Source organism: Oncorhynchus masou, chromosome 29 (genome assembly GCF_036934945.1).
Source record: "Oncorhynchus masou masou isolate Uvic2021 chromosome 29, UVic_Omas_1.1, whole genome shotgun sequence".
NCBI lineage: Eukaryota > Metazoa > Chordata > Actinopteri > Salmoniformes > Salmonidae > Oncorhynchus > Oncorhynchus masou.
This window is the reverse complement of record NC_088240.1, coordinates 2095909-2121907: the sequence shown is the minus strand read 5'-3', so window position 1 is coordinate 2121907 and position 25999 is coordinate 2095909. Positions and strand designations below refer to the sequence as shown.

Below are 25999 nucleotides of genomic sequence, written 5' to 3'. Positions count from 1 at the left end.
ATTATTACTGTAGTACTCATCATATCCCAGTATTGATGTGGTACTCATCATATCATTACTGTAGTACTCATCATATCATTACTGTAGTACTCGTCATATCCCAGTATTACTGTAGTACTCATCATATCCCAGTATTACTGTAGTACTCATCATATCATTACTGTAGTACTCATCATATCCCAGTATTACTGTAGTACTCATCATATCCCAGTATTACTGTAGTACTCATCATATCATTACTGTAGTACTCATCATATCCCAGTATTACTGTAGTACTCATCATATCCCAGTATTACTGTAGTACTCATCATATCATTACTGTAGTACTCATCATATCATTACTGTAGTACTCATCATATCCCAGTATTACTGTAGTACTCATCATATCATTACTGTAGTACTCATCATATCCCAGTATTACTGTAGTACTCATCATATCCCAGTATTACTGTAGTACTCATCATATCATTACTGTGGTACTCATCATATCCTTACTGTGGTACTCATCATATCCCAGTATTACTGTAGTACTCATCATATCCCAGTATTACTGTAGTACTCATCATATCATTACTGTAGTAATCATCATATCCCAGTATTACTGTAGTACTCATCATATCCCAGTATTACTGTAGTTCTCATCATATCCCAGTATTACTGTAGTACTCATCATATCCCAGTATTACTGTAGTACTCATCTTGACCAGGCCTCGCTGAACGACTCTTTTTACTGGCTCGAGAGTCATAATTCGTTTTTTCAGAGTGTTTTTAATCGTTTGTTTGACCTGCTGACTGCAATGAATTCTACAGCAGGACTAATACGAGCTCCTCTGTCTCAATGACTCCACATGCTCCTGCTCCACCAACTGTCTATCATGTGCACCAGGGAAAATAGATCACGCTGCAGGCAGCATAAAGAAGAAAAATCAATGTTGAGTGCTGATAATTGATCACATGGTGCAATAATTAATTAAACTAATTGATTATTGAACGTTATGATGGACACAGCTTTCTAGAACCAAGTCATACACCAAGTCTGCTCAACAAACTCCAATTCCAGAACGAATCGTTGGAGGAGCTGCAGTTTGTGAGCTGCGTTCACTTTCACGACAGTCAAGCAATGCATTCCTCCAAAAGTTGTTCACAAGCGAGTCCGGTTGCGGCCACAACTAGTACTTGTTTCAAATGTATGAAGAAATATTCTTAGTTGTACGTATGTCTAACATTTAGAGGTCGACCGATTATGATTTTTCAACGCCGATACCAATTATTGGAGGACCAAAAAAGCCGATACCGATTAATCGGCCGATATATACTTGTGTATTGATTTTAAGAAAGGCATTGATGTTTATGGTTAGGTACACATTGGAGCAAGACAGTCCTTTTTCATGAATATGCACCACATCGATTATATGCAATGCAGGACACGCTAGATAAACTAGTAATATCATCAACCATGTGTAGTTAACTAGTGATTATGATTGATTGATTGCTTTTTATAAGATAAGTTTAATGCTAGCTGGCAACTTATTTTGGCTTCTTACTGCATTCGCGTAACAGGCAGGCTCCTCGTGGAATGCAATGTAATCAGGTGGTTAGAGTGTTGAACAAGTAAACTGTACAGGTCGCAATGGTGGGTAGTGTATGGGGCTTTGGTGACAAAACGGATGGCACTGTGATAGACTGCATCCAGTTTGTTGAGTAGAGTGTTGGAGGCTATTTTATAGATGACATCACCGAAGTCGAGGATCGGTAGGATGGTCAGTTTTACGAGGGTATATTTGGCAGCATGAGTGAAGGATGCTTTGTTGCGATATAGGAAACCGATTCTAGATTTCATTTTGGATTGGAGCTGCTTAATGTGAGTCTGGAAGGAGAGTTTACAGTCTAACCAGACACCCAGGTATTTGTAGTTGTCCACGTATTCTAAGTCAGAGCCGTCCAGAGTAGTGATGCTGGACGGGCGAGCAGCAGCGGGCAGTGATTGGTTGAATAGCGTGCATTTAGTTTTACTAGTGTTAAAGAGCAGTTGGAGGCCACGGAAAGAGAGTTGTATGGCACTGAAGCTCGTCTGGAGGGTTGTTAACACAGTGTCCAAGGAGGGGCCAGAAGTATACAGAATGGTGCGTAGAGGTGGATCAGAGAATCACCAGCAGCAAGATGAACATCAATGATGTATATAGAAAAAGAGAGTCGGCCCGAGAATTGAACCCTGTGGCACACCCATAGAGACTGTCAGAAGTCTGGACAACAGTCTGTCCAATTTGACCCACTGAACTATATCAGAGAAGTAGTTGGTAAACCAGGCGAGGGAATCATTTGAGAAACCAAGGCTGTCGAGTCTGCCAATAAGAATGTGGCGATTGACAGAGTCGAAAGCCTTGGCCAGGTCGATGAATACGGCTGCACAGTAATGTCTCTTAACGATGGCGTTTATGATGTCGTTTAGAACCTTGAGCGTGGCAGAGGTGCACACATGACCAGCTCTGAAACGAGACTGCATAGCGGAGAAGGTATGGTGGGATTCGAAATGGTCAGTAATCTCTTTGTTAACTTCGCTTTCGAAGACCTTAGAAAGACAGGGTAGGATAGATATAGGTCTGTAGCAGTTTGGGTCTAGAGTCTCACCCCCTTTGAAGAGGGGGATGACCGCGGCAGCTTTCCAATCTTTGGGAATCTCAGACGATACGAAAGAGAGGTTGAACAGGCTAGTAATAGGGGTTGCAACAATTTCAGCAGATAATTTTAGAAAGAGAGGGTCCAGATTGTCTAGCCCGGCTGATTTGTAGGGGTCCAGACTGTGTAGCTCTTTCAGAACATCAGCTATCTGGATTTGGGTAAAGGCGAAATGGTGGGGGCTTTGGTGGGTTGCTGTGGAGGGTGCCGGGCAGTTCACCGGGGTAGGGGTAGCATGGCCAGCCGTAGAGAAATGCTTATTGAAATTGGGAAGGTGACTCTCCTATATACACACAGAGAAATATAGGCTATGTCAGCAGTCTTTCTGGACATGAGAAAACAACGGTCTCTGTCATGAGATATGTATACAGAGCAGAGACTAAAACATGTTTCTCAACAGGGCGTTCTCTTGGACTCCTCAGATTTACAGTACATCTCACTGCACACTGACCTGACACTGTATAAAATCTATTATCATGTCTTCAGTGAGAACAGCTGTGTATTCCCAGCCTGGTGGAGAGATAATGTAAAGATGATAGACTCCAGCCATGCTGAGAGTTGAGCTGTGACCTTGTGAAGAAACTTCAACAGAGCTAGCTGCCACTAGAACACACATGTTGTCCACATTTAGATCCAGCCTCAGAACAGCACAGCAGAGGCCTCCAGAAATAGCATGAAGCCTGGGGTACGGGTGAGGAAGACAGCTGGGTGACAGGGCCTATGAATGGGGACAGGGCAGATGAATGTACTTTTGGGCATTGGGGGTAACCTAGGGCCTTTGGATTAGAATGTCCTGTCTAGGAACAAGGAACGACATACAGGACAGCTAGCACCTGATGCAACATCAGTCCAAGACCAGACCAGACCACAGAATAGAACAAACATGACCAGACCAGACCAAACTAGACCAAACCAGACCAGACCAAACCAGACCAAACCAAACCAGGACACCAAACCAGACCAAACAAGACCAGAAAAGACCAAATCAGTCCAAACCAGACCAGACCAAACCAGTCCTGAACTGAACAGATGAAACCAGACCAAAACAGACCAAACTAGACCAAACCAGACCTGAACAGATCAAACCAGACCGGACCTGAACAGACCAGACCTGAACAGATCAAACCAGACCAGACCAAACCAGACCAGACCTGAAAAGATCAAACCAGACCAGACCAAACCAGACCAGACCTGAACAGATCAAACCAGACCAGACCTGAACAGATCAAACCAGACCTGAACAGATCAAACCAGACCAGATCAAACCAGACCAGACCAAACCAGATCAAACCAGACCGGACCTGAACAGATTAAACCAGACCGGACCTGATCAATCCAGACCAGACCTGATCAGATCAAACCAGACCGGACCTGAACAGATCAAACCAGACCGGACCTGAACAGATCAATCCAGACCGGACCTGAACAGATCAATCCAGACCGGACCTGAACAGATCAATCCAGACCAGACCTGAACAGATCAAACCAGACCGGACCTGAACAGACCAGACCTGAACAGATCAAACCAGACCAGATCAAACTAGACCAGACCTGAACAGATCAAACCAGACCGGACCTGAACAGATCAAACCAGACCAGACCTGAACAGATCAAACCAGACCAGACCTGATCAATCCAGACCAGATCAAACCAGACCGGACCTGAACAGATCAAACCAGACCGGACCTGAACAGATCAAACCAGACCAGAACAGATCAATCCAGACCGGACCTGAACAGATCAATCCAGACCAGACCTGAACAGATCAAACCAGACCGGACCTGAACAGACCAGACCTGAACAGATCAAACCAGACCAGATCAAACCAGACCAGACCAAACCAGACCAAACCAGACCGGACCTGAACAGATCAAACCAGACCAGACCTGAACAGATCAAACCAGACCAGACCTGAACCGATCAAACCAGACCGGACCTGAACCGATCAAACCAGACCGGACCTGAACAGATCAAACCAGACCGGACCTGAACAGATCAAACCAGACCAGACCTGAACAGATCAATCCAGACCGGACCTGAACAGATCAATCCAGACCGGACCTGAACAGATCAAACCAGACCGGACCTGAACAGATCAAACCAGACCGGACCTGAACAGATCAAACCAGACCGGACCTGAACAGATCAAACCAGACCGGACCTGAACAGATCAAACCAGACCGGACCTGAACAGATCAAACCAGACCAGACCTGAACAGATCAATCCAGACCGGACCTGAACAGATCAATCCAGACCGGACCTGAACAGACCACACCTGAACAGATCAAACCAGACCGGACCTGATCAATCCAGACCAGACCTGAACAGATCAAACCAGACCAGACCTGAACAGATCAATCCAGACCGGATCTGAACAGATCAATCCAGACCAGACCTAAACAGATCAAACCAGACCTGAACAGATCAATCCAGACCAGACCTGAACAGATCAAACCAGACCAGACCTGAACAGACCAGACCTGAACAGACCTGAACAGATCAAACCAGACCAGACCTGAACAGATCAAACCAGACCAGACCTGAACAGATCAAACCAGACCAGACCTGAACAGATCAAACCAGACCTGAACAGATCAAACCAGACCAGACCTGAACGGATCAATCCAGACCGGACCTGGACAGATCAAACCAGACCTGAACAGATCAAACCAAACCAGACCGGACCTGAACAGATTTTTATTTTTTTAAATGTTATTTCACCTTTATTTAACCAGGTAGGCCAGATCACCTTTGTTTAACCAGGTAGGCCAGATCACCTTTATTTCACCAGGTAGCCAGTTGCGAACACTTTCTCATTTCCAACTGTGACCTGGCCAAGATAAAACAAAGCAGTGTGAACAGACAACACAGATTACACATGGAATAATCAATAAATCGACACAACAGTGGTAGGCCTGATCACCGACAACGACGAGACAGCCTATAGGGAGGAGGTCAGAGACCTAGCAGGGTGGTACCAGAATAACAAACTATCACTCAAAGTATCAAGACTAAGGAGATGAATGTGGACTACAGGAAAGGAGCACCGAGCACGTCCCCATTCTCATCGACGGGGCTGAGAGCTTCAAGTTCCTTGGTGCCCACATCAACAACAAACTAACATGGTCCAAACATACCAAGACAGTCGTGAAGAGGGCACGACAAAACCTATTCCCCCTCAGGAAACTGAAAAGATTTGGCATGGGTCCTCGGGTTCTCAAAAGGTTCTTACAGCTGCAACATCGAGAGCATGGTTACATCACTGCCTGGTACGGAAATTGCTCAGCCTCTGACCGCAAGGCGCAACAGAGGGTAGTGCGTACAGCCCAGTACATCACTGGGGCTAAGCTGCCTGCCATCCAGGACTTGTACACCAGGCGGTGTCAGAGGAAGGCCCTAAAAATTGTCAAAGACCCCAGCCACCCCAGTAGACTGTTCTCTCTACTACCACATGGCAAGCGATACCGGAGCGCCAAGTCTAGGACAAAAAGGCTTCTCAACAGTTTTTACTCCCAAGCCATAAGACTCCTGAACAGGTAATCAAATGGCTACCTAGACTATTTGCATTGTGTGCCCCCAACCCCTCTTTTATGCTACTGCTACTCTCTGTTCATCATATATGCATAGTCACTTTAACCATATCTACTTGTACATACTACCTCAAACAGCCTGACTAACCGGTGTCTGTGTGCAGCGTCGCTACTTTTACAGCCTCGCTACTGTATATAGCCAGTCTTTTTACTGTTGTTTTATTTCTTTACTTACCTATTGTTCACCTAATACCTTTTTTGCACTATTAGTTAGAGCCTGTAAGTAAGCATTTCACTGTAAGGTCTACTACCTACACCTGTTGTACTCGGAACACGTGACAAATACACTTTGATTTGATACTTTTATATATAACATGGACCCTTAACATGATGAAACGTTGTTGCTCCTTGTTGAGACAAGGAAAGGTTGGGTTTTCACTAGCTTCCATAGCCACAAAGTCAGATTTCACAGCCACAAAGTCAGATTCCACAGCCACAAAGTCAGATTCTACAGCCACAAAGTCAGATTCTATAGCCACAAAGTCAGATTCTACAGCCACAAAGTCAGAGTCTACAGCCACAAAGTCAGATTCTACAGCCACAAAGTCAGATTCTACAGCCACAAAGTCAGATTCTACAGCCACAAAGTCAGATTTTACAGCCACAAAGTCAGATTCCACAGCCACAAAATCAGATTGTACAAACACAGTCAGATTCTACAGCCACAAAGCCAGATTCTACAGACACAAAGTCCGATTCTACAGCCACAAAGTCAGATTCTACAGCCACAAAGTCAGATTCAACAGCCACAAAGTCAGATTCCACAGCCACAAAGTCAGATTCCACAGCCACAAAGTCAGATTCTACAGTCACAAAGTCAGATTCAACAGCCACAAAGTCAGATTCTACAAACACAGTCAGATTCTACTGCCACAAAGTCAGATTCTACAAACACAGTCAGATTCTACAGCCACAAAGTCAGATTCTACAGCCACAAAGTCAGATTCAACAGCCACAAAGTCAGATTCTACAGCCACAAAGTCAGATTCAACAGCCACAAAGTCAGATTCTACAGCCACAAAGTCAGATTCAACAGCCACAAAGTCAGATTCAACAGCCACAAAGTCAGATTCAACAGCCACAAAGTCAGATTCTACAAACACAAAGTCAGACTCAACAGCCACAAAGTCAGATTCTACAGCCACAAAGCCAGATTCCACAGTTTTTTGGTCTTAATTTAAGGTTAGGTTAGGCATAAGGTTAGGGATAAAGTTAGAGTTTTGTAAATGGGTTTGGTTCATGACTTTGTGGGTTAAGAAGCTAGTGAATGGTCGCCAGTCTACCCATTACACCATCATTTGTATTTTATTTGTATCCCCATTAGTTCCTGGCAAGGCAGCAGCTACTCTTCCTGGGGTTTATTATGGATCCCCATTAGTTCCTGCCAAGACAGCAGCTACTCTTCCTGGGGTTTATTATGGATCCAGTTTATTAAGGCAGCAGCTATCTTCCTGGGGTTTATTATGGATCCCCATTAGTTCCTGCCAAGGCAGCAGCTACTCTTCCTGGGGTTTATTATGGGTCCCCATTAGTTCCTGCCAAGGCAGCAGCTACTCTTCCTGGGGGTTATTATGTATCCCCATTAGTTCAGCCAAGACAGCAGCTACTCTTCCTGGGGGTTATTATGGATCCAGTTCCTGCCAAGGCAGCAGCTACTCTTCCTGGGGGTTATTATGTATCCCCATTAGTTCAGCCAAGACAGCAGCTACTCTTCCTGGGGTTTATTATGGATGCCCATTAGTTCCTGGCAAGGCAGCAGCTACTCTTCCTGGGGTTTATTATGGATCCCCATTAGTTCCTGCCAAGGCAGCAGCTACTCTTCCTGGGGTTTATTATGGATCCAGTTCCTGCCAAGGCAGCAGCTACTCTTCATGGGGTTTATTATGGATCCCCATTAGTTCCTGCCAAGGCAGCAGCTACTCTTCCTGGGGGTTATTATGGATCCCCATTAGTTCCTGTCAAGGCAGCAGCTACTCTTCCTGGGGTTGATTATGGATCCCCATTAGTTCCTGCCAAGGCAGCAGCTACTCTTCCTGGGGTTTATTATGGATCCCCATTAGTTCCTGCCAAGGCAGCAGCTACTCTTCCTGGGGTTTATTATGGGTCCCCATTAGTTCCTGCCAAGGCAGCAGCTACTCTTCCTGGGGGTTATTATGTATCCCCATTAGTTCAGCCAAGACAGCAGCTACTCTTCCTGGGGTTTATTATGGATCCCCATTAGTTCCTGTCAAGTCAGCAGCTATTCTTCCTGGGGTTTATTATGGATGCCCATTAGTTCCTGCCAAGGCAGCAGCTACTCTTCCTGGGGTTTATTATGGATCCCCATTAGTTCCTGTCAAGTCAGCAGCTATTCTTCCTGGGGTTTATTATGGATGCCCATTAGTTCCTGTCAAGTCAGCAGCTACTCTTCCTGGGGTTTATTATGGATCCAGTTCCTGCCAAGGCAGCAGCTACTCTTCCTGGGGTTTATTATGGATCCCCATTAGTTCCTGCCAAGACAGCAGCTACTCTTCCTGGGGTTTATTATGGATCCCCATTAGTTCATGCCAAGGCAGCAGCTACTCTTCCTGGGGTTTATTATGGATCCCCATTAGTTCCTGCCAAGGCAGCAGCTACTCTTCCTGGGGTTTATTATGGATCCCCATTAGTTCCTGCCAAGGCAGCAGCTACTCTTCCTGGGGGTTATTATGGATCCAGTTCCTGCCAAGGCAGCAGCTACTCTTCCTGGGGTTTATTATGGATCCCCATTAGTTCCTGCCAAGACAGCAGCTACTCTTCCTGGGGTTTATTATGGGTCCCCATTAGTTCCTGCCAAGGCAGCAGCTATTCTTCCTGGGGTTTATTATGGATCCAGTTCCTGCCAAGGCAGCAGCTACTCTTCCTGGGGTTTATTATGGATCCCCATTAGTTCCTGCCAAGGCAGCAGCTACTCTTCCTGGGGTTTATTAAGGATTCCCATTAGTTCCTGCCAAGGCAGCAGCTACTCTTCCTGGGGTTTATTATGGATCCCCATTAGTTCCTGCCAAGGCAGCAGCTACTCTTCCTGGGGTTTATTAAGGATCCCCATTAGTTCCTGCCAAGGCAGCAGCTACTCTTCCTGGGGTTTATTAAGGATCCCCATTAGTGGGTCCAGCAACATTAAGACAGTTATATACAGTTATAAATATTAATTAGTTGAATGGAGACCCCAATCTAGTCATTCTATTTCTATGCAGTCAGGGGTGTTATTACAGCCCTATTCCATGACCGTTACAGCCCTATTCCATGACCGTTACAGCCCTATTCCATGACCGTTACAGCCCTATTCCATGACCGTTACAGCCCTATTCCATGACCGTTACAGCCCTATTCCATGACCGTTACAGCCCTATTCCATGACCGTTACAGCCCTATTTTGAAGTTGAGGCCATGACCGTTTGACAGCCCTATTCCATAGAGGAAGAGGGTTTGACCATTTACATTTACATTTAAGTTTAGCAGACGCTCAGCAAATTAGTGAATTCCTGACATCCAGTGGAACAGCCACTTTACAATAGTTCTAAATCATTAAGGGGGGGGGGGTGAGAAGGATTTTCATCCTAGTTTCCTTGAAGAGGTGGGGTTTCAGGTGTCTCCAGACTCTCTGTCCTGAAGGCTGAATTTTGACTGGACCCCTCAGGGTAAAATTAGCTTGACACACTTGGCCTAGAGGAAGAGGGTTTGGCATGTTTGGCTCAGCAGTCTAAGGCACTGCATCTCATTGCTAGAGGCATCACTACAGACCCTGGTTCGATTCCAGGCTGTATCACAACTGGTCGTGATTGGGAGTGCCATAGGACAGCGCATAATTGGCCCAGCGTCGTCCAGATTAGGGCCGTCATTGTAAATAAGAATTTGTTCTTAACTGACTTGCTTGGTAAAATAAAGGTAAAATAAAAATTAAATAAATAAATAAAAAATTGCCCAACACACTTTACTTTCATCCAGCGTAATTTGCCTAAGAATTGGACAGTGGATGGTCCCAGTAGGTAGTTATGGTCGTTTGGATGGTCCCAGTAGATAGTTTAGGTAGTTTGGATGGTCCCAGTAGATAGTTTAGGTAGTTTGGTTTGTCCCAGTAGATAGTTTAGGTAGTTTGGTTTGTCCCTGTAGGTAGTTTAGGTAGTTTGGATGGTCCCAGTAGGTAGTTTGGATGGTCTCAGTAGGTCGTTTAGGTTGTTTGGTTTGTCCCAGTAGGTAGTTTAGATCGTTTGGTTTGTCCCAGTAGGTAGTTTAGCTCGTTCGGTTTGTCTCAGTAATTAGTTTAGATCATTTGGTTTGTCCCATTAGGTAGTTTAGGTAGTTTGTCCCACTTACCTTCTCATAGTTGGTGGTGAGGACCAGGGATCCATCGTCGTGGTAACAGGAGCTGACAGTAGCAGGAAGGAGCTGATCTTTGTCCCGCAGCCAGACAAGGGCTCCCTGAAACACAACATACAGATAGACATCATGAGACTGTAGCTAAATACTGTCCTCAACACAACCCAACAACAACCCAACATGAGGGGCCCCTTGAAACACAACAGATAGAGAGACAGCATGACTCATAACAACAGATGAAAAGCATCATGTGGGAGCACGCTACTAGAACCTGATGCCTCTGGCTAAACACAAGATGCAACATGAATCTGTGTCAACTGAAGGGCCACTCAGGGGGGAAACAGAATAACCCTTCATTCAGACAGAACGCATTAGCTGGGAAGATGGAGATCATTTTCAAGTTGCTGCCAACAGAGGGTTAACTGGACTAGTTACTGAGTCAGCCTCTGCCTGTCTGTCTGTCCATCATCTGAGCCAACTGTCTGTTTGCCCATCATCTGAGCCTGTGTCTGTATCTCTGTCTGCCCATCTCTGTCTGTCATCTGATCTGTCTGCCCATCATCTGAGCCAACTGTCTGTTTGCCCATCATCTGAGCCAACTGTCTGTTTGCCCATCATCTGAGCCAACTGTCTGTTTGCTGCCTGTCTGTCTCATCTGAGCCAACTGTCTGCCCATCATCTGAGCCAACTGTCTGTTTGCTCATCATCTGAGCCAACTGTCTGTTTGCCCATCATCTGAGCCAACTGTCTGTCTGCCCATCATCTGAGCCAACTGTCTGCCCATCATCTGAGCCAACTGTCTGTCTGCCCATCATCTGAGCCAACTGTCTGTCTGCCCATCATCTGAGCCAACTGTCTGTCTGCCCATCATCTGAGCCAACTGTCTGTTTGCCCATCATCTGAGCCATCTGAGCCACACCCCCACCCCACCCTGGTCACACTCCCACCCTGGTCACACGCCCACCCTGGTCACCACCCCACCCCGGTCACACCCCCACCCCCACCCCGGTCACACCCCCACCCCACCCTGGTCACACTCCCACCCTGGTCACACGCCCACCCTGGTCACACACCCATTCTTGTCACACCCCCACCCTGGTCACAACCCCACCCTGGTCACACCCCCATCCTGGTCACACCCCCACCCTGGTCACACCCCCACCCTGGTCACACACCCATTCTTGTTACACCCCCACCCTGGTCACAACCCCACCCTGGTCACACCCCCATCCTGGTCACACCCCCACCCTGGTCACACCCCCACACTGGTCACACCCCCAGGAAGACACCCCTGTTAATGTGGCAGAGTGACTGACCTCCCAGCCATGTCACAGTGAGGAGACGGGGATCTGTAGCAGGACGCAATAGGAGGAATAGATGGTTGGAAAGCGAGGAGAGAAGACCTGCAATAACAGGAATCACTAGTCACTTCCTGTTGATGTTGGAGCACGCTAGGGACTGTCTGTCTACAGCATAATGTGTCCTCTCCACTAGCTGACCACTGAGACTGGTTCTCATCCCAGCCTGGCCAAACAGTATGAGTCACGCAGGCGCCAGCTTTCAGTGGGGTACTGAGGTGGAAAGAGAGTTGTTAGTCCAACAAGGCATAAAATGGAGAATATAAATAATCCTAAACCCTAAACACTAGACCCAAGGCCCTAACCTCAACACTCCCTACCTCTACACAAGGTTCTCATTTGTGGTGTAGTCACAGTCATCACCAAGACAGGGCTGGGTGGAGTCAGAGTCAGAGTCATCACCAGGACAGGGCTGGGTGTAGACAGAGTCATCACCAGGACAGGGCTGGGTGGAGTCAGAGTCAGAGTCATCACCAGGACAGGGCTGGGTGTAGTCAGAGTCAGAGTCATCACCAGGACAGGGCTGGGTGTAGACAGAGTCAGAGTCATCACCAGGACAGGGCTGGGTGGAGTCAGAGTCAGAGTCATCACCAGGACAGGGCTGGGTGTAAACAGAGTCATCACCAGGACAGGGCTGGGTGGAGTCAGAGTCAGAGTCATCACCAGGACAGGGCTGGGTGTAGACAGAGTCATCACCAGGACAGGGCTGGGTGGAGTCAGAGTCAGAGTCATCACCAGGACAGGGCTGGGTGTAGACAGAGTCATCACCAGGACAGGGCTGGGTGTAGACAGAGTCATCACCAGGACAGGGCTGGGTGTAGTCAGAGTCGTCACCAGGACAGGGCTGGGTGTAGACAGAGTCGTCACCAGGACAGGGCTGGGTGGAGTCAGAGTCAGAGTCATCACCAGGACAGGGCTGGGTGTAGACAGAGTCAGAGTCATCACCAGGACAGGGCTGGGTGTAGACAGAGTTGTCACCAGGACAAGGCTGGGTGTAGATAGAGTCATCACCAGGACAGGGCTGGGTGTAGACAGAGTCATCACCAGGACAGGGCTGGGTGTAGACAGAGTCATCACCAGGACAGGGCTGGGTGGAGTCAGAGTCAGAGTCATCACCAGGACAGGGCTGGGTGTAGACAGAGTCATCACCAGGACAGGGCTGGGTGTCAGACAGAGTCATTACCAGGACAGGGCTGGGTGTAGACAGAGTCATTACCAGGACAGGGCTGGGTGTAGACAGAGTCAGAGTCGTCACCAGGACAGGGCTGGGTGTAGACAGAGTCATCACCAGGACAGGGCTGGGTGTAGACAGAGTCATCACCAGGACAGGGCTGGGTGTAGACAGAGTCATCACCAGGACAGGGCTGGGTGTAGTCAGAGTCAGAGTCATCACCAGGACAGGGCTGGGTGTAGTCAGAGTCAGAGTCATCACCAGGACAGGGCTGGGTGTAGACAGAGTCAGAGTCATCACCAGGACAGGGCTGGGTGTAGTCAGAGTCAGAGTCATCACCAGGACAGGGCTGGGTGTAGACAGAGTCAGAGTCATCACCAGGACAGGGCTGGGTGTAGACAGAGTCATCACCAGGACAGGGCTGGGTGTAGACAGAGTCGTCACCAGGACAGGGCTGGGTGTAGACAGAGTCATCACCAGGACAGGGCTGGGTGTAGTCAGAGTCAGAGTCATCACCAGGACAGGGCTGGGTGTAGTCAGAGTCATCACCAGGACAGGGCTGGGTGTAGACAGAGTCAGAGTCATCACCAGGACAGGGCTGGTGTAGTCAGAGTCAGAGTCATCACCAGGACAGGGCTGGGTGTAGACAGAGTCATCACCAGGACAGGGCTGGGTGTAGACAGAGTCATCACCAGGACAGGGCTGGGTGTAGACAGAGTCATCACCAGGACAGGGCTGGGTGGAGTCAGAGTCAGAGTCAGAGTCATCACCAGGACAGGGCTGGGTGTAGACAGAGTCATCACCAGGACAGGGCTGGGTGTAGACAGAGTCATTACCAGGACAGGGCTGGGTGTAGACAGAGTCAGAGTCGTCACCAGGACAGGGCTGGGTGTAGACAGAGTCATCACCAGGACAGGGCTGGGTGTAGACAGAGTCATCACCAGGACAGGGCTGGGTGTAGACAGAGTCGTCACCAGGACAGGGCTGGGTGTAGACAGAGTCATCACCAGGACAGGGCTGGGTGTAGTCAGAGTCAGAGTCATCACCAGGACAGGGCTGGGTGTAGTCAGAGTCATCACCAGGACAGGGCTGGGTGTAGACAGAGTCAGAGTCATCACCAGGACAGGGCTGGGTGTAGACAGAGTCATCACCAGGACAGGGCTGGGTGTAGACAGAGTCATCACCAGGACAGGGCTGGGTGTAGATAGAGTCATCACCAGGACAGGGCTGGGTGTAGACAGAGTCATCACCAGGACAGGGCTGGGTGTAGATAGAGTCATCACCAGGACAGGGCTGGGTGTAGACAGAGTCATCACCAGGACAGGGCTGGGTGTAGACAGAGTCATCACCAGGACAGGGCTGGGTGGAGTCAGAGTCAGAGTCATCACCAGGACAGGGCTGGGTGTAGACAGAGTCATCACCAGGACAGGGCTGGGTGGAGTCAGAGTCAGAGTCATCACCAGGACAGGGCTGGGTGTAGACAGAGTCATCACCAGGACAGGGCTGGGTGTAGACAGAGTCATCACCAGGACAGGGCTGGGTGTAGACAGAGTCGTCACCAGGACAGGGCTGGGTGTAGACAGAGTCATCACCAGGACAGGGCTGGGTGTAGTCAGAGTCAGAGTCATCACCAGGACAGGGCTGGGTGTAGTCAGAGTCATCACCAGGACAGGGCTGGGTGTAGACAGAGTCAGAGTCATCACCAGGACAGGGCTGGGTGTAGTCAGAGTCAGAGTCATCACCAGGACAGGGCTGGGTGTAGACAGAGTCAGAGTCATCACCAGGACAGGGCTGGGTGTAGACAGCGTCATCACCAGGACAGGGCTGGGTGTAGACAGAGTCATCACCAGGACAGGGCTGGGTGTAGACAGAGTCATCACCAGGACAGGGCTGGGTGTAGACAGAGTCATCACCAGGACAGGGCTGGGTGTAGACAGAGTCATCACCAGGACAGGGCTGGGTGTAGACAGAGTCATCACCAGGACAGGGCTGGGTGGAGTCAGAGTCAGAGTCATCACCAGGACAGGGCTGGGTGTAGACAGAGTCATCACCAGGACAGGGCTGGGTGTAGTCAGAGTCATCACCAGGACAGGGCTGGGTGTAGACAGAGTCATCACCAGGACAGGGCTGGGTGTAGTCAGAGTCAGAGTCATCACCAGGACCGGGCTGGGTGTAGTCAGAGTCATCACCAGGACAGGGCTGGGTGTAGTCAGAGTCAGAGTCATCACCAGGACAGGGCTGGGTGTAGACAGAGTCATCACCAGGACAGGGCTGGGTGTAGACAGAGTCATCACCAGGACAGGGCTGGGTGTAGACAGAGTCATCAGCAGGACAGGGCTGGGTGTAGACAGAGTCATCACCAGGACAGGGCTGGGTGTAGACAGAGTCATCACCAGGACAGGGCTGGGTGTAGACAGAGTCATCACCAGGACAGGGCTGGGTGTAGACAGAGTCATCACCAGGACAGGGCTGGGTGTAGACAGAGTCATCACCAGGACAGGGCTGGGTGTAGACAGAGTCATCACCAGGACAGGGCTGGGTGTAGACAGAGTCATCACCAGGACAGGGCTGGGTGTAGACAGAGTCAGAGTCATCACCAGGACAGGGCTGGGTGTAGACAGAGTCATCTCCAGGACAGGGCTGGGTGTAGTCAGAGTCAGAGTCATCACCAGGACAGGGCTGGGTGTAGTCAGAGTCATCACCAGGACAGGGCTGGGTGTAGACAGAGTCAGAGTCATCACCAGGACAGGGCTGGGTGTAGAGTCAGAGTCAGAGTCATCACCAGGACAGGGCTGGGTGTAGACAGAGTCAGAGTCATCACCAGGACAGGGCTGGGTGTAGACAGAGTCATCACCAGGACAGGGCTGGGTGTAGACAGAGTCATCACCAGGACAGGGCTGGGTGTAGACAGAGTCATCACCAGGACAGGGCTGGGTGTAGACAGAGTCATCACCAGGACAGGGCTGGGTGTAGACAGAGTCATCACCAGGACAGGGCTGGGTGTAGACAGAGTCATCACCAGGACAGGGCTGGGTGTAGACAGAGTCATCACCAGGACAGGGCTGGGTGGAGTCAGAGTCAGAGTCATCACCAGGACAGGGCTGGGTGTAGACAGAGTCATCACCAGGACAGGGCTGGGTGTAGACAGAGTCATCACCAGGACAGGGCTGGGTGTAGACAGAGTCGTCACCAGGACAGGGCTGGGTGTAGTCAGAGTCAGAGTCATCACCAGGACAGGGCTGGGTGTAGTCAGAGTCATCACCAGGACAGGGCTGGGTGTAGTCAGAGTCAGAGTTATCACCAGGACAGGGCTGGGTGTAGACAGAGTCATCACCAGGACAGGGCTGGGTGTAGACAGAGTCATCACCAGGACAGGGCTGGGTGTAGACAGAGTCATCAGCAGGACAGGGCTGGGTGTAGACAGAGTCATCACCAGGACAGGGCTGGGTGTAGACAGAGTCATCACCAGGACAGGGCTGGGTGTAGACAGAGTCATCACCAGGACAGGGCTGGGTGTAGACAGAGTCATCACCAGGACAGGGCTGGGTGTAGACAGAGTCAGAGTCATCACCAGGACAGGGCTGGGTGTAGACAGAGTCATCACCAGGACAGGGCTGGGTGTAGACAGAGTCATCACCAGGACAGGGCTGGGTGTAGACAGAGTCATCACCAGGACAGGGCTGGGTGTAGACAGAGTCATCACCAGGACAGGGCTGGGTGTAGACAGAGTCATCACCAGGACAGGGCTGGGTGTAGACACCACTCCAGCCGACGCTTGGCTTTGTGCATGGTGATCTTAGGTTTGTGTGCAGCTGCTCTGCCATGGAAACCCATTTCATGAAGCTCCCGATGAACAGTTATTGTGCTGACGTTGCTTCCAGAGGCAGTTTGGAACTCGGTAGTGAGTGTTGCAACCGAGGAAAGAGGATCTTTACACTTTAGATGATCTTTACCACTCTGCGGTCCCATTCTGTGAGCTTGTGTGGCCTACCACTCTGCGGTCCCATTCTGTGAGCTTGTGTGGCCTACCACTCGGTGGTCCCATTCTGTGAGCTTGTGTGGCCTACCACTCTGCGGTCCCATTCTGTGAGCTTGTGTGGCCTACCACTCTGCGGTCCCGTTCTGTGAGCTTGTGTAGCCTACCACTCTGCGTTCCCGTTCTGTGAGCTTGTGTGGCCTACCACTCTGCTGTCCCGTTCTGTGAGCTTGTGTAGCCTACCACTCTGCGGTCACGTTCTGTGAGCTTGTGTAGCCTACCACTCTGCGGTCCCGTTCTGTGAGCTTGTGTAGCCTACCACTTCGTGGCTGAGCCGTTGTTGCTCCTAGATGTTTCCACTTCACAATAACAGCACTTAAAGTTGACCGGAGCAGCTCCAGTAGGGCAGGAATTTGCCGAACTATGCCGGTGCCACGTTGAAAGTCAGTTTTGGCACATTTGATATTGCCTATAGGGCTGGGACAATGGCTGGCAAGTGAGCTGCGTCACATACCTAAAATAACATTGCGGGACTGCAGTTAGTTTTGGGACCAGTTCTTGTAAAAGTGGGCATGAGTCAGACAGATTGCCAGCCGGTGAGTGCTGGGTGCAGCATGAAAAGCCGCTGGTGAGGGCAGGAGCGGGATGAAGAAATCAATCCCCTGCAGATCTCTACTTTGTGTTTTTCATTGTGATCATCACACCCCATTAGAGACAGAGAAAAAGCGATGGATCATTCAGCCAGCAGCACTCTGGTCTAAAAACCTGTTCCATTAAAGAAAGATCAAGGTTATTTTCTCTTTAATGGAACACAGCTAAATGTAGCTCCAGAAACTCACCAGGGGCGGGAGGCTTGGAGGGGGAGTAGAGGCTGTACATTAGGAGAGGGCTGGGTATGTGTGTGAGTGTCGAGCCAATGTGTGTCTGGGACAGGGAGAGGAAGGCTGAGGTACACGATAAGGTACATGATAATACTCTGTTCCATTGTCTAGAAGCAGACGAGGTTAATATAGAAACATGATAATACTCTGTTCCATTGTCTGAAAGCAAACTAAATCAAATTACATTACATTATTTGTCAAATGTTTACGTGTAAAGCTGTCATCAAGGCAAAGTGTGCTTCTTTAAAGAATCTCAAGTATAAAATATATTTTGATTTGTTTAATATTTTTTGGATATTACATGATTCCATATGTGTTGTTTCATAGTTTTAATGTCTTCACTATTATTCTACAATGTAGAAAATAAAGAAAACCCCTTGAATAAGTAGTTGTGTCCAAACATTTTACTTTATTTTTATTTTCAGCAAACTTAACATGTGTAAATATTTGTATGAACATAACAAGATTCAACAACTGAGACATAAACTGAACAAGTTCCACAGACATGTGACTAACAGAAATGGAATAATGTGTCCCTGAACAAAGGGGGGTCAAAATCAAAAGTAACAGTCAGTATCTGGTGTGGCCACCAGCTGCATTAAGTACTGCAGTGCATCTCCTCCTCATGGACTGCACCAGCTTTGCAAGTTCTTGCTTTGAGATGTTAACCCGCTCTTCCACCAAGGCACTTGCAACTTCCCGGACATTTCTGGGGGGAATGGCCCTAGCCCTCATCCTCCGATCCAACAGGTCCCAGACGTGCTCAATGGGATTGAGGTCCGGCCTTTTGCTGGCTATGACAGAACACTGACATTAATGTCTTGCAGGAAATCACACACAGAGCGAGCTGTATGGCTGGTGGCATTGTCATGCTGGAGGGTCATGTCAGGGTGAACCTGCAGGAAAGGTACCACATGAGGGAGGAGGATGTCTTCCCTGTAACGCACAGCGTTGAGATTGCCTACAGTTACAAAATGCTCACCCCAGACCATGACGGACCCTCCACCTCCAAATCGATCCCGCTCCAGAGTACAGGCCTCGGTGTAATGCTCATCCCTTCGACGATAAATGCAAATCCGACCATCACCCCTGGTGAGACAAAACCGCAACTCGTCAGTGAAGAGCACTTTTTGCCAGTCCTGTCTGGTCCAGCGACGGTGGGTTTGTGCCTATAGGCGACCTTGTTGCCGGTGTCTGGTGAGGACCTGCCTTACAACAGGCCTACAAGCCCTCAGTCCAACCTCTCTCAGCCTATTGCGGACAGTCTGAGCACTGGTGGAGGGATAGTGCGTTCTTGGTGTAACTCGGGCAGTTGTTGTTGCCATTCTGTACCTGTCCTGCAGGTGTGATGTTTGGATGTACCGATCCTGTGCAGGTGTTGTTCCACATGGTCTGCCACTGCGTGGACGATCAGCTGTCCATCCTGTCTCCCTGTAGCGCTTGCAGGTCAAACTGTTCGAGACCGATTTTCGGGATGTCTGTTTGACAAACACGGCTCTGCCACCTTTCACCACAGAAGTTCGACATCGGTGGATTGAGACGCATCCAATGGAACAGAAAAATACTCTCCTTCTTAAACTGATGGATTTGGATGGGGAATTGTTATTATATTAATTAGATTGATTCTAGGGGGTTAAAGGTCACAGCGGCCACGGAGAGCGAGATCACACGAAGAAGGCATTGAAGGCATTTAGTTAGACGTCATCGAATCACTGCATTAATGAAACCTGTGACTGATGTGGTAAACTTCTCAATGTTATCAGATGAACCGCGGAACATAGCGAAACAGTCCTGTAGCTTAGCATCATCAGACCACTTCCGTATTGAGCACGTCACTGGTACTTCCTGTTTTGTAGGCGTTGTATGCATTTCTGTGTGTGGAGTAAAGAGTTTTGTTCGCCTCAGTTTGACATGCTGGCAAAAATGAGGTAATGGATTTCAGAGGTCCGGAGTGAGCAGAACGTCCAGAACTGCCGACACGTTGACCTAGAAATCTTGATCCAAATGGATGTCCAGAAGCCGCGTCATAGGAAATGATGGAGTAGACCAGTTGAGGTCAGCATAAAAAATAGAATCGGTCAGGAGCCTGAAATAAAGAGTCTAACTGGCCCCTGCTGGGATATCTCTGTGCATGTAGGGCACAGACCGGATTTAACTAGAGGTTAACATAAAAACACGAGGCTGAAGATGTGTTCCAAATGGCACCCTATATAGTGCACTACTTAGCACCCTATTCCCTATATAGAGGCCTACACTCTTAGAAAAAAAGGTGCTATGTAGAACCTAAAGGGTTCTTCGACTGTCCTCATAGGGAAACCCTTTGAAGAACCCTTTTTGGTTCTGGGTAGAAACCTTTTTGGTTCCAGGTAGAACTCTTTAGGGATCCATGTAGAACCTTTTCCACAGATCTACATGGGTTCTCCTACGGCGACGACAGAAGAACCCTTTTTGGAAACCTTTTTTCTCAGAGTGTATAGTCCCTGGAGTGTATAGTCCCTGGAGTGTATAGTACCTGGAGTGTATAGTCCCTGGAGTGTATAGTCCCTAGAGTGTATAGTCCCCGGAGTGTATAGTCCCCGGAGTGTATAGTCCCCGGAGTGTATAGTACCTGGAGTGCATAGACCCTGGAGTGTATAGTCGCTGGAGTGGAGTGTATAGTCCCTGGAGTGTATAGTCCCTGGAGTGTATAGTCCCTGGAGTGTATAGTCCCTGGAGTGTATAGTCACTGCCCTGGAGTGTATAGACCCTGGAGTGTATAGACCCTGGAGTGTATAGTCCCTGGAGTGTATAGTACCTGGAGTGTATAGTCCCTGGAGTGGAGTGTATAGTCCCTAGACTGTATAGTACCTGGAGTGTATAGTCCCTGGAGTGTATAGTCCCTGGAGTGTATAGTCCCTGGAGTGTATAGACCCTGGAGTGTATAGACCCTGGAGTGTATAGTCCCTGGTGTGTAGACCCTGGAGTGTATAGACCCTGGAGTGTATAGTCCCTGGTGTGTATAGACCCTGGAGTGTATAGTCACTAGAGTGTATAGTACCTGGAGTGTATAGTCCCTGGAGTGTATTGATCCTGGAGTGTATAGTCCCTGGAGTGTATAGACCCTGGAGTGTATAGTCCCTGGAGTGTATAGTCCCTGGAGTGTATAGTCCCTGGAGTGGAGTGTATAGTCCCTGGAGTGTATAGTCCCTGGAGTGTATAGTACCTGGAGTGTATAGTCCCTGGAGTGTATAGTCCCTAGAGTGTATAGTCCCTGGAGTGTATAGTCCCTGGAGTGTATGGTCCCTGGAGTGTATGGTCCCTGGAGTGTATAGTCCCTGGAGTGTATAGTCCCTGGAGTGTATAGACCCTGGAGTGTATAGACCCTGGAGTGTATAGACCCTGGAGTGTATAGTCCCTGGAGTATATAGTACCTGGAGTGTATAGTCCCTGGAGTGGAGTGTATAATCCCTAGAGTGTATAGTACCTGGAGTGTATAGTCCCTGGAGTGTATAGTCCCTGGAGTGTATAGTCCCTGGAGTGTATGGTCCCTGGAGTGTAAAGACCCTGGAGTGTATAGTCCCTGGAGTGTATAGACCCTGGAGTGTATAGTCCCTGGAGTGTATAGACCCTGGAGTGTATAGTCCCTGGAGTGTATAGACCCTGGAGTGTATAGACCCTGGAGTGTATAGTCCCTGGAGTGTATAGACCCTGGAGTGTATAGACCCTGGAGTGTATAGACCCTGGAGTGTATAGACCCTGGAGTGTATAGTCCCTGGAGTGGAGTGTATAGTACCTGGAGTGTATAGTACCTGGAGTGTATAGTCCCTGAGTGTAGAGTGTATAGTCCCTGGAGTGTATAGTCCCTGGAGTGTATAGTCCCTAGAGTGTATAGACCCTGGAGTGTATAGTCCCTGGAGTGTATAGACCCTGGAGTGTAAAGACCATGGAGTGTATAGTCCCTGGAGTGTATAGACCCTGGAGTGTATAGTCCCTGGAGTGTATAGACCCTGGAGTGTATAGTCCCTGGAGTGGAGTGTATAGTCCCTAGGGTGTATAGTACCTGGAGTGTATAGTCCCTGGAGTGTATAGACCCTGGAGTGTATAGTCCCTGGAGTGTAAAGACCATGGAGTGTATAGTCCCTGGAGTGTATAGACCCTGGAGTGTATAGTCCCTGGAGTGTATAGACCCTGGAGTGTATAGTCCCTGGAGTGGAGTGTATAGTCCCTAGAGTGTATAGTACCTGGAGTGTATAGTCCCTAGAGTGTAGAGTGTATAGTCCCTGGAGTGTATAGTCCCTGGAGTGTATAGTCCCTGGAGTGTATAGTCCCTGGAGTGTATAGTCCCTGGAGTGTATAGTCCCTGGAGTGTATAGTCCCTGGGTGTAGTGGAGTGTATAGTCCCTAGAGTGTATAGTACCTGGAGTGTATAGTCCCTAGAGTGTAGAGTGTATAGTCCCTGGAGTGTATAGTCCCTAGAGTGTAGAGTGTATAGTCCCTGGAGTGTATAGTCCCTGGAGTGTATAGTCCCTGGAGTGTATAGGCCCTGGAGTGTATAGTCCCTGGAGTGTATAGTCCCTGGAGTGTATAGTCCCTGGAGTGTATAGTCCCTGGAGTGTATAGTCCCTGGAGTGGAGTGTATAGTACCTGGAGTGTATAGTACCTGGAGTGTATAGACCCTGGAGTGTATAGACCCTGGAGTGTATAGTCCCTGGAGTGTATAGTCCTGGAGTGTATAGTCCTAGAGTGTATAGACCCTGGAGTGTATAGTCCCTGGAGTGTATAGTCCCTGGAGTGTATAGTCCCTGGAGTGTATAGTCCCTGGAGTGTATAGTCCCTGGAGTGTATAGTCCCTGGAGTGTATAGACCCTGGAGTGTATAGTCCCTGGAGTGTATAGTCCCTGGAGTGTATAGTCCCTGGTGGTGTAGTGTATAGTCCCTGGATTGTATAGTCCCTGGAGTGTATAGTCCCTGGAGTGTATAGTATAGACCCTGGAGTGTATAGTCCCTGGAGTGTATAGACCCTGGAGTGTATAGACCCTGGAGTGTAGTGTATAGTCCCTGGAGTGTATAGTCCCCGGAGTGTATAGTCCCTGGATAGTGGAGTGTATAGTCCCTGGAGTGGAGTGTATAGTCCCTGGAGTGTATAGTACCTGGAGTGTATAGTCCCTGGAGTGTATAGTCCCTGGAGTGTATAGTCCCTGGAGTGTATAGTCCCTGGAGTGTATAGGTCCCTGGAGTGTAAAGACCCTGGAGTGTATAGTCCCTGGAGTGTATAGACCCTGGAGTGTATAGTCCCTGGAGTGTATAGTCCCTGGAGTGTATAGTCCCTGGAGTGTATAGTCCCTGGAGTGTATAGACCCTGGAGTGTATAGTCCCTGGAGTGTATAGACCCTGGAGTGTATAGTCCCTGGAGTGTATAGACCCTGGAGTGTATAGTCCCTGGAGTGTATAGACCCTGGAGTGTATAGTCCCTGGAGTGTATAGTCCCTGGAGTGTATAGTCCCTGGAGTGGAGTGTATAGTCCCTAGAGTGTATAGTACCTGGAGTGTATAGTCCCTGGAGTGTAGAGTGTATAGTCCCTGGAGTGTATAGTCCCTGGAGTGTATAGTCCCTAGAGTGTATAGTCCCTGGAGTGTATAGTCCCTGGAGTGTATAGTCCCTGGAGTGTATAGTCCCTGGAGTGGAGTGTATAGTCCCTAGAGTGTATAGTCCCTGGAGTGTATAGTCCCTGTAGAGTGTATAGTCCCTGGAGTGTATAGTCCCTGGAGTGTACAGTCCCTGGAGTGTATAGACCCTGGAGTGTATAGACCCTGGAGTGTATAGTCCCTGGAGTGTATAGACACAGGAGTGTATAGTCCCTGGAGTGTATAGTCCCTGGAGTGTATAGTCCCTGGAGTGTATAGTACCTGGAGTGTATAGTCCCTGGAGTGGAGTGTATAGTCCCTGGAGTGTATAGTACCTGGAGTGTATAGACCCTGGAGTGTATAGACCCTGGAGTGTATAGTCCCTGGAGTGTATAGTCCCTGGAGTGTATAGTCCCTGGAGTGTATAGACCCTGGAGTGTATAGTCCCTGGAGTGTATAGTCCCTGGAGTGTATAGTCCCTGGAGTGTATAGTTCCCGGAGTGTATAGTCCCTGGAGTGTATAGTCCCTGGAGTGTATAGACCCTGGAGTGTGGAGTGTATAGTCCCTGGAGTGTATAGTCCCTGGAGTGTATAGTCCCTGGAGTGTAGTGGAGTCCCTGGAGTATAGTCCCTGGAGTGTATAGTCCCTGGAGTGTATAGTCCCTGGAGTGTATAGACCCTGGAGTGTATAGTCCCTGGAGTGTATAGTCCCTGGAGTGTATAGTCCCTAGAGTGTATAGTTACCAGTTAGCCAGATGTTAACCATTGTTATCACATGGTGAATGAATGGCTAGACGACATAAGGGAAAACACTGTAGACCAAGCTATTAACCAAGGTTATTCCATTCTCCAGGTCTCCACTGAGAAAGAAGGACTAATTCTGACCTCAATGGAACTTCCTTCTTCATAAATCCAGGTCAAATGAAATTGAACCCTTTTAGTATAGGCTACTGTTGATATGTGCTGTGACCCTATAAGGGTGTGTGGTTATAGTTACTGTGCCTGGTACCAGTGTAGAAAAGAAAGGCTGCAGCATGTGGTCTGGTCTTACGGAGTAGAGTACTGCGTTCCAAATAACACCCTATTCCCTATCTAGTACACTACTTAGCACCCGATTCCATATCTAGTATGCAACTTAGCACCCTATTCCCTATATAGTGGCCAAAAGTAGTGCACTAGATAGGGAATAGGGTGCCATTTGGAACATAAGCCAGAAGAGAATTACAGCCCGACTGGTTTAGTTATTCTGTAGATGTAAGAAGATCAGCTGTTATTACGTAACTCCAAATTACAGAGCCAGACTGGTGTTTATACCACCGTCCAAGTCCTGCTCTTTAGGCACTAACTGCCTCAGTGTATCGGATAAAGAGGACGGATTGAAGAGAGACAGAGAGTACGTTACTGAAATCAAATTAGATTCTACTACTATAACAAGAGATGATGATGATGCATATCAACACTGCGGAAAGTGTTTGATGGCAGGAGAGTCACGAGTGGAATATATTTCAATAAAAAGTATTTCTCAAATATATAAATAAATAAAAGATATGTAGATACAGTATATTTGTAAAATATATGTGTAAAATAAACAACCTGCTCAACCCGACGTTAATGTCTCTGTTGACCTCTGGCACCTAAGCATCGGTGGTGTGTATTCAACGACGCCACGGGAAGCCAGGCTTCCCAAAATACTTGACCAATAAAACCTCAATAAAATAATGTAGATTTTGTCTCTCTGTGTAACATGGTGTTTTCATACTTTTCTGTCAATTCGCAAGTGGCTGAATCTCACTGGAGAAATCATCAGGGCGAGGGAAACAGCGCCCCTCTGTCTCAGTATGTGTAACCCATGTATCTAATGCTGTCTGGCCAAAAAGAGTATGACATGTTTCCTCCGTGGCGTTTGATTGTTTGAAACCAGCACGCGTTTGGCTTACCTTGATAAAACAATTAGACAATAATTAGCCAATCAGAGTTGAGCGGGTTGTCCTGGCGCAACCTAATTGTTTAGTAAACTGTGGGAAACGTTAACTTGACCATACTTTAGGTCATATAACTGTTTGTTATAAGCAGTATTTGCTTTGTGTACTTCACTGGACAGATGTTTTCTCTCCAGGTTTTGTGATGAAACAAATGTGTAGCTGAATTGATTCTTCCAGACTGTTGTCTCCTTGTTGTTACGGTCTTATTGTATAGCACGGTGGTGTATGAACCAATGGGTTATAGAGCAAACAACACAATTATCACAACACATTGTAGGTTGTAATATGGCTTTTATACAGGCTTGGCTTCCCCAGTGATTTTACCCACGCACAGCTACTGATTAGCATTAAGTTCCTAAAGTGGTGTTTTACATGCAAGAGTTGGATCATTGAGTGGTAGTTGGAAATACATTGTGCAGCTAT

The 25999-nt window shown here is 48.4% G+C and overlaps 1 protein-coding gene across 1 annotated transcript in view; it reads right to left on the bottom strand.

Moving 5' to 3' along the window:
• LOC135521387 (unconventional myosin-X-like) overlaps window positions 1-25999 on the bottom strand; it is a 314073-nt gene that overhangs the window by 244751 nt on the left and 43323 nt on the right. Inside the window, 1 exon segment of the mRNA XM_064947288.1 lies at window positions 10603-10707. Within this exon segment, the coding sequence (XP_064803360.1) occupies window positions 10603-10707 (105 nt within the window).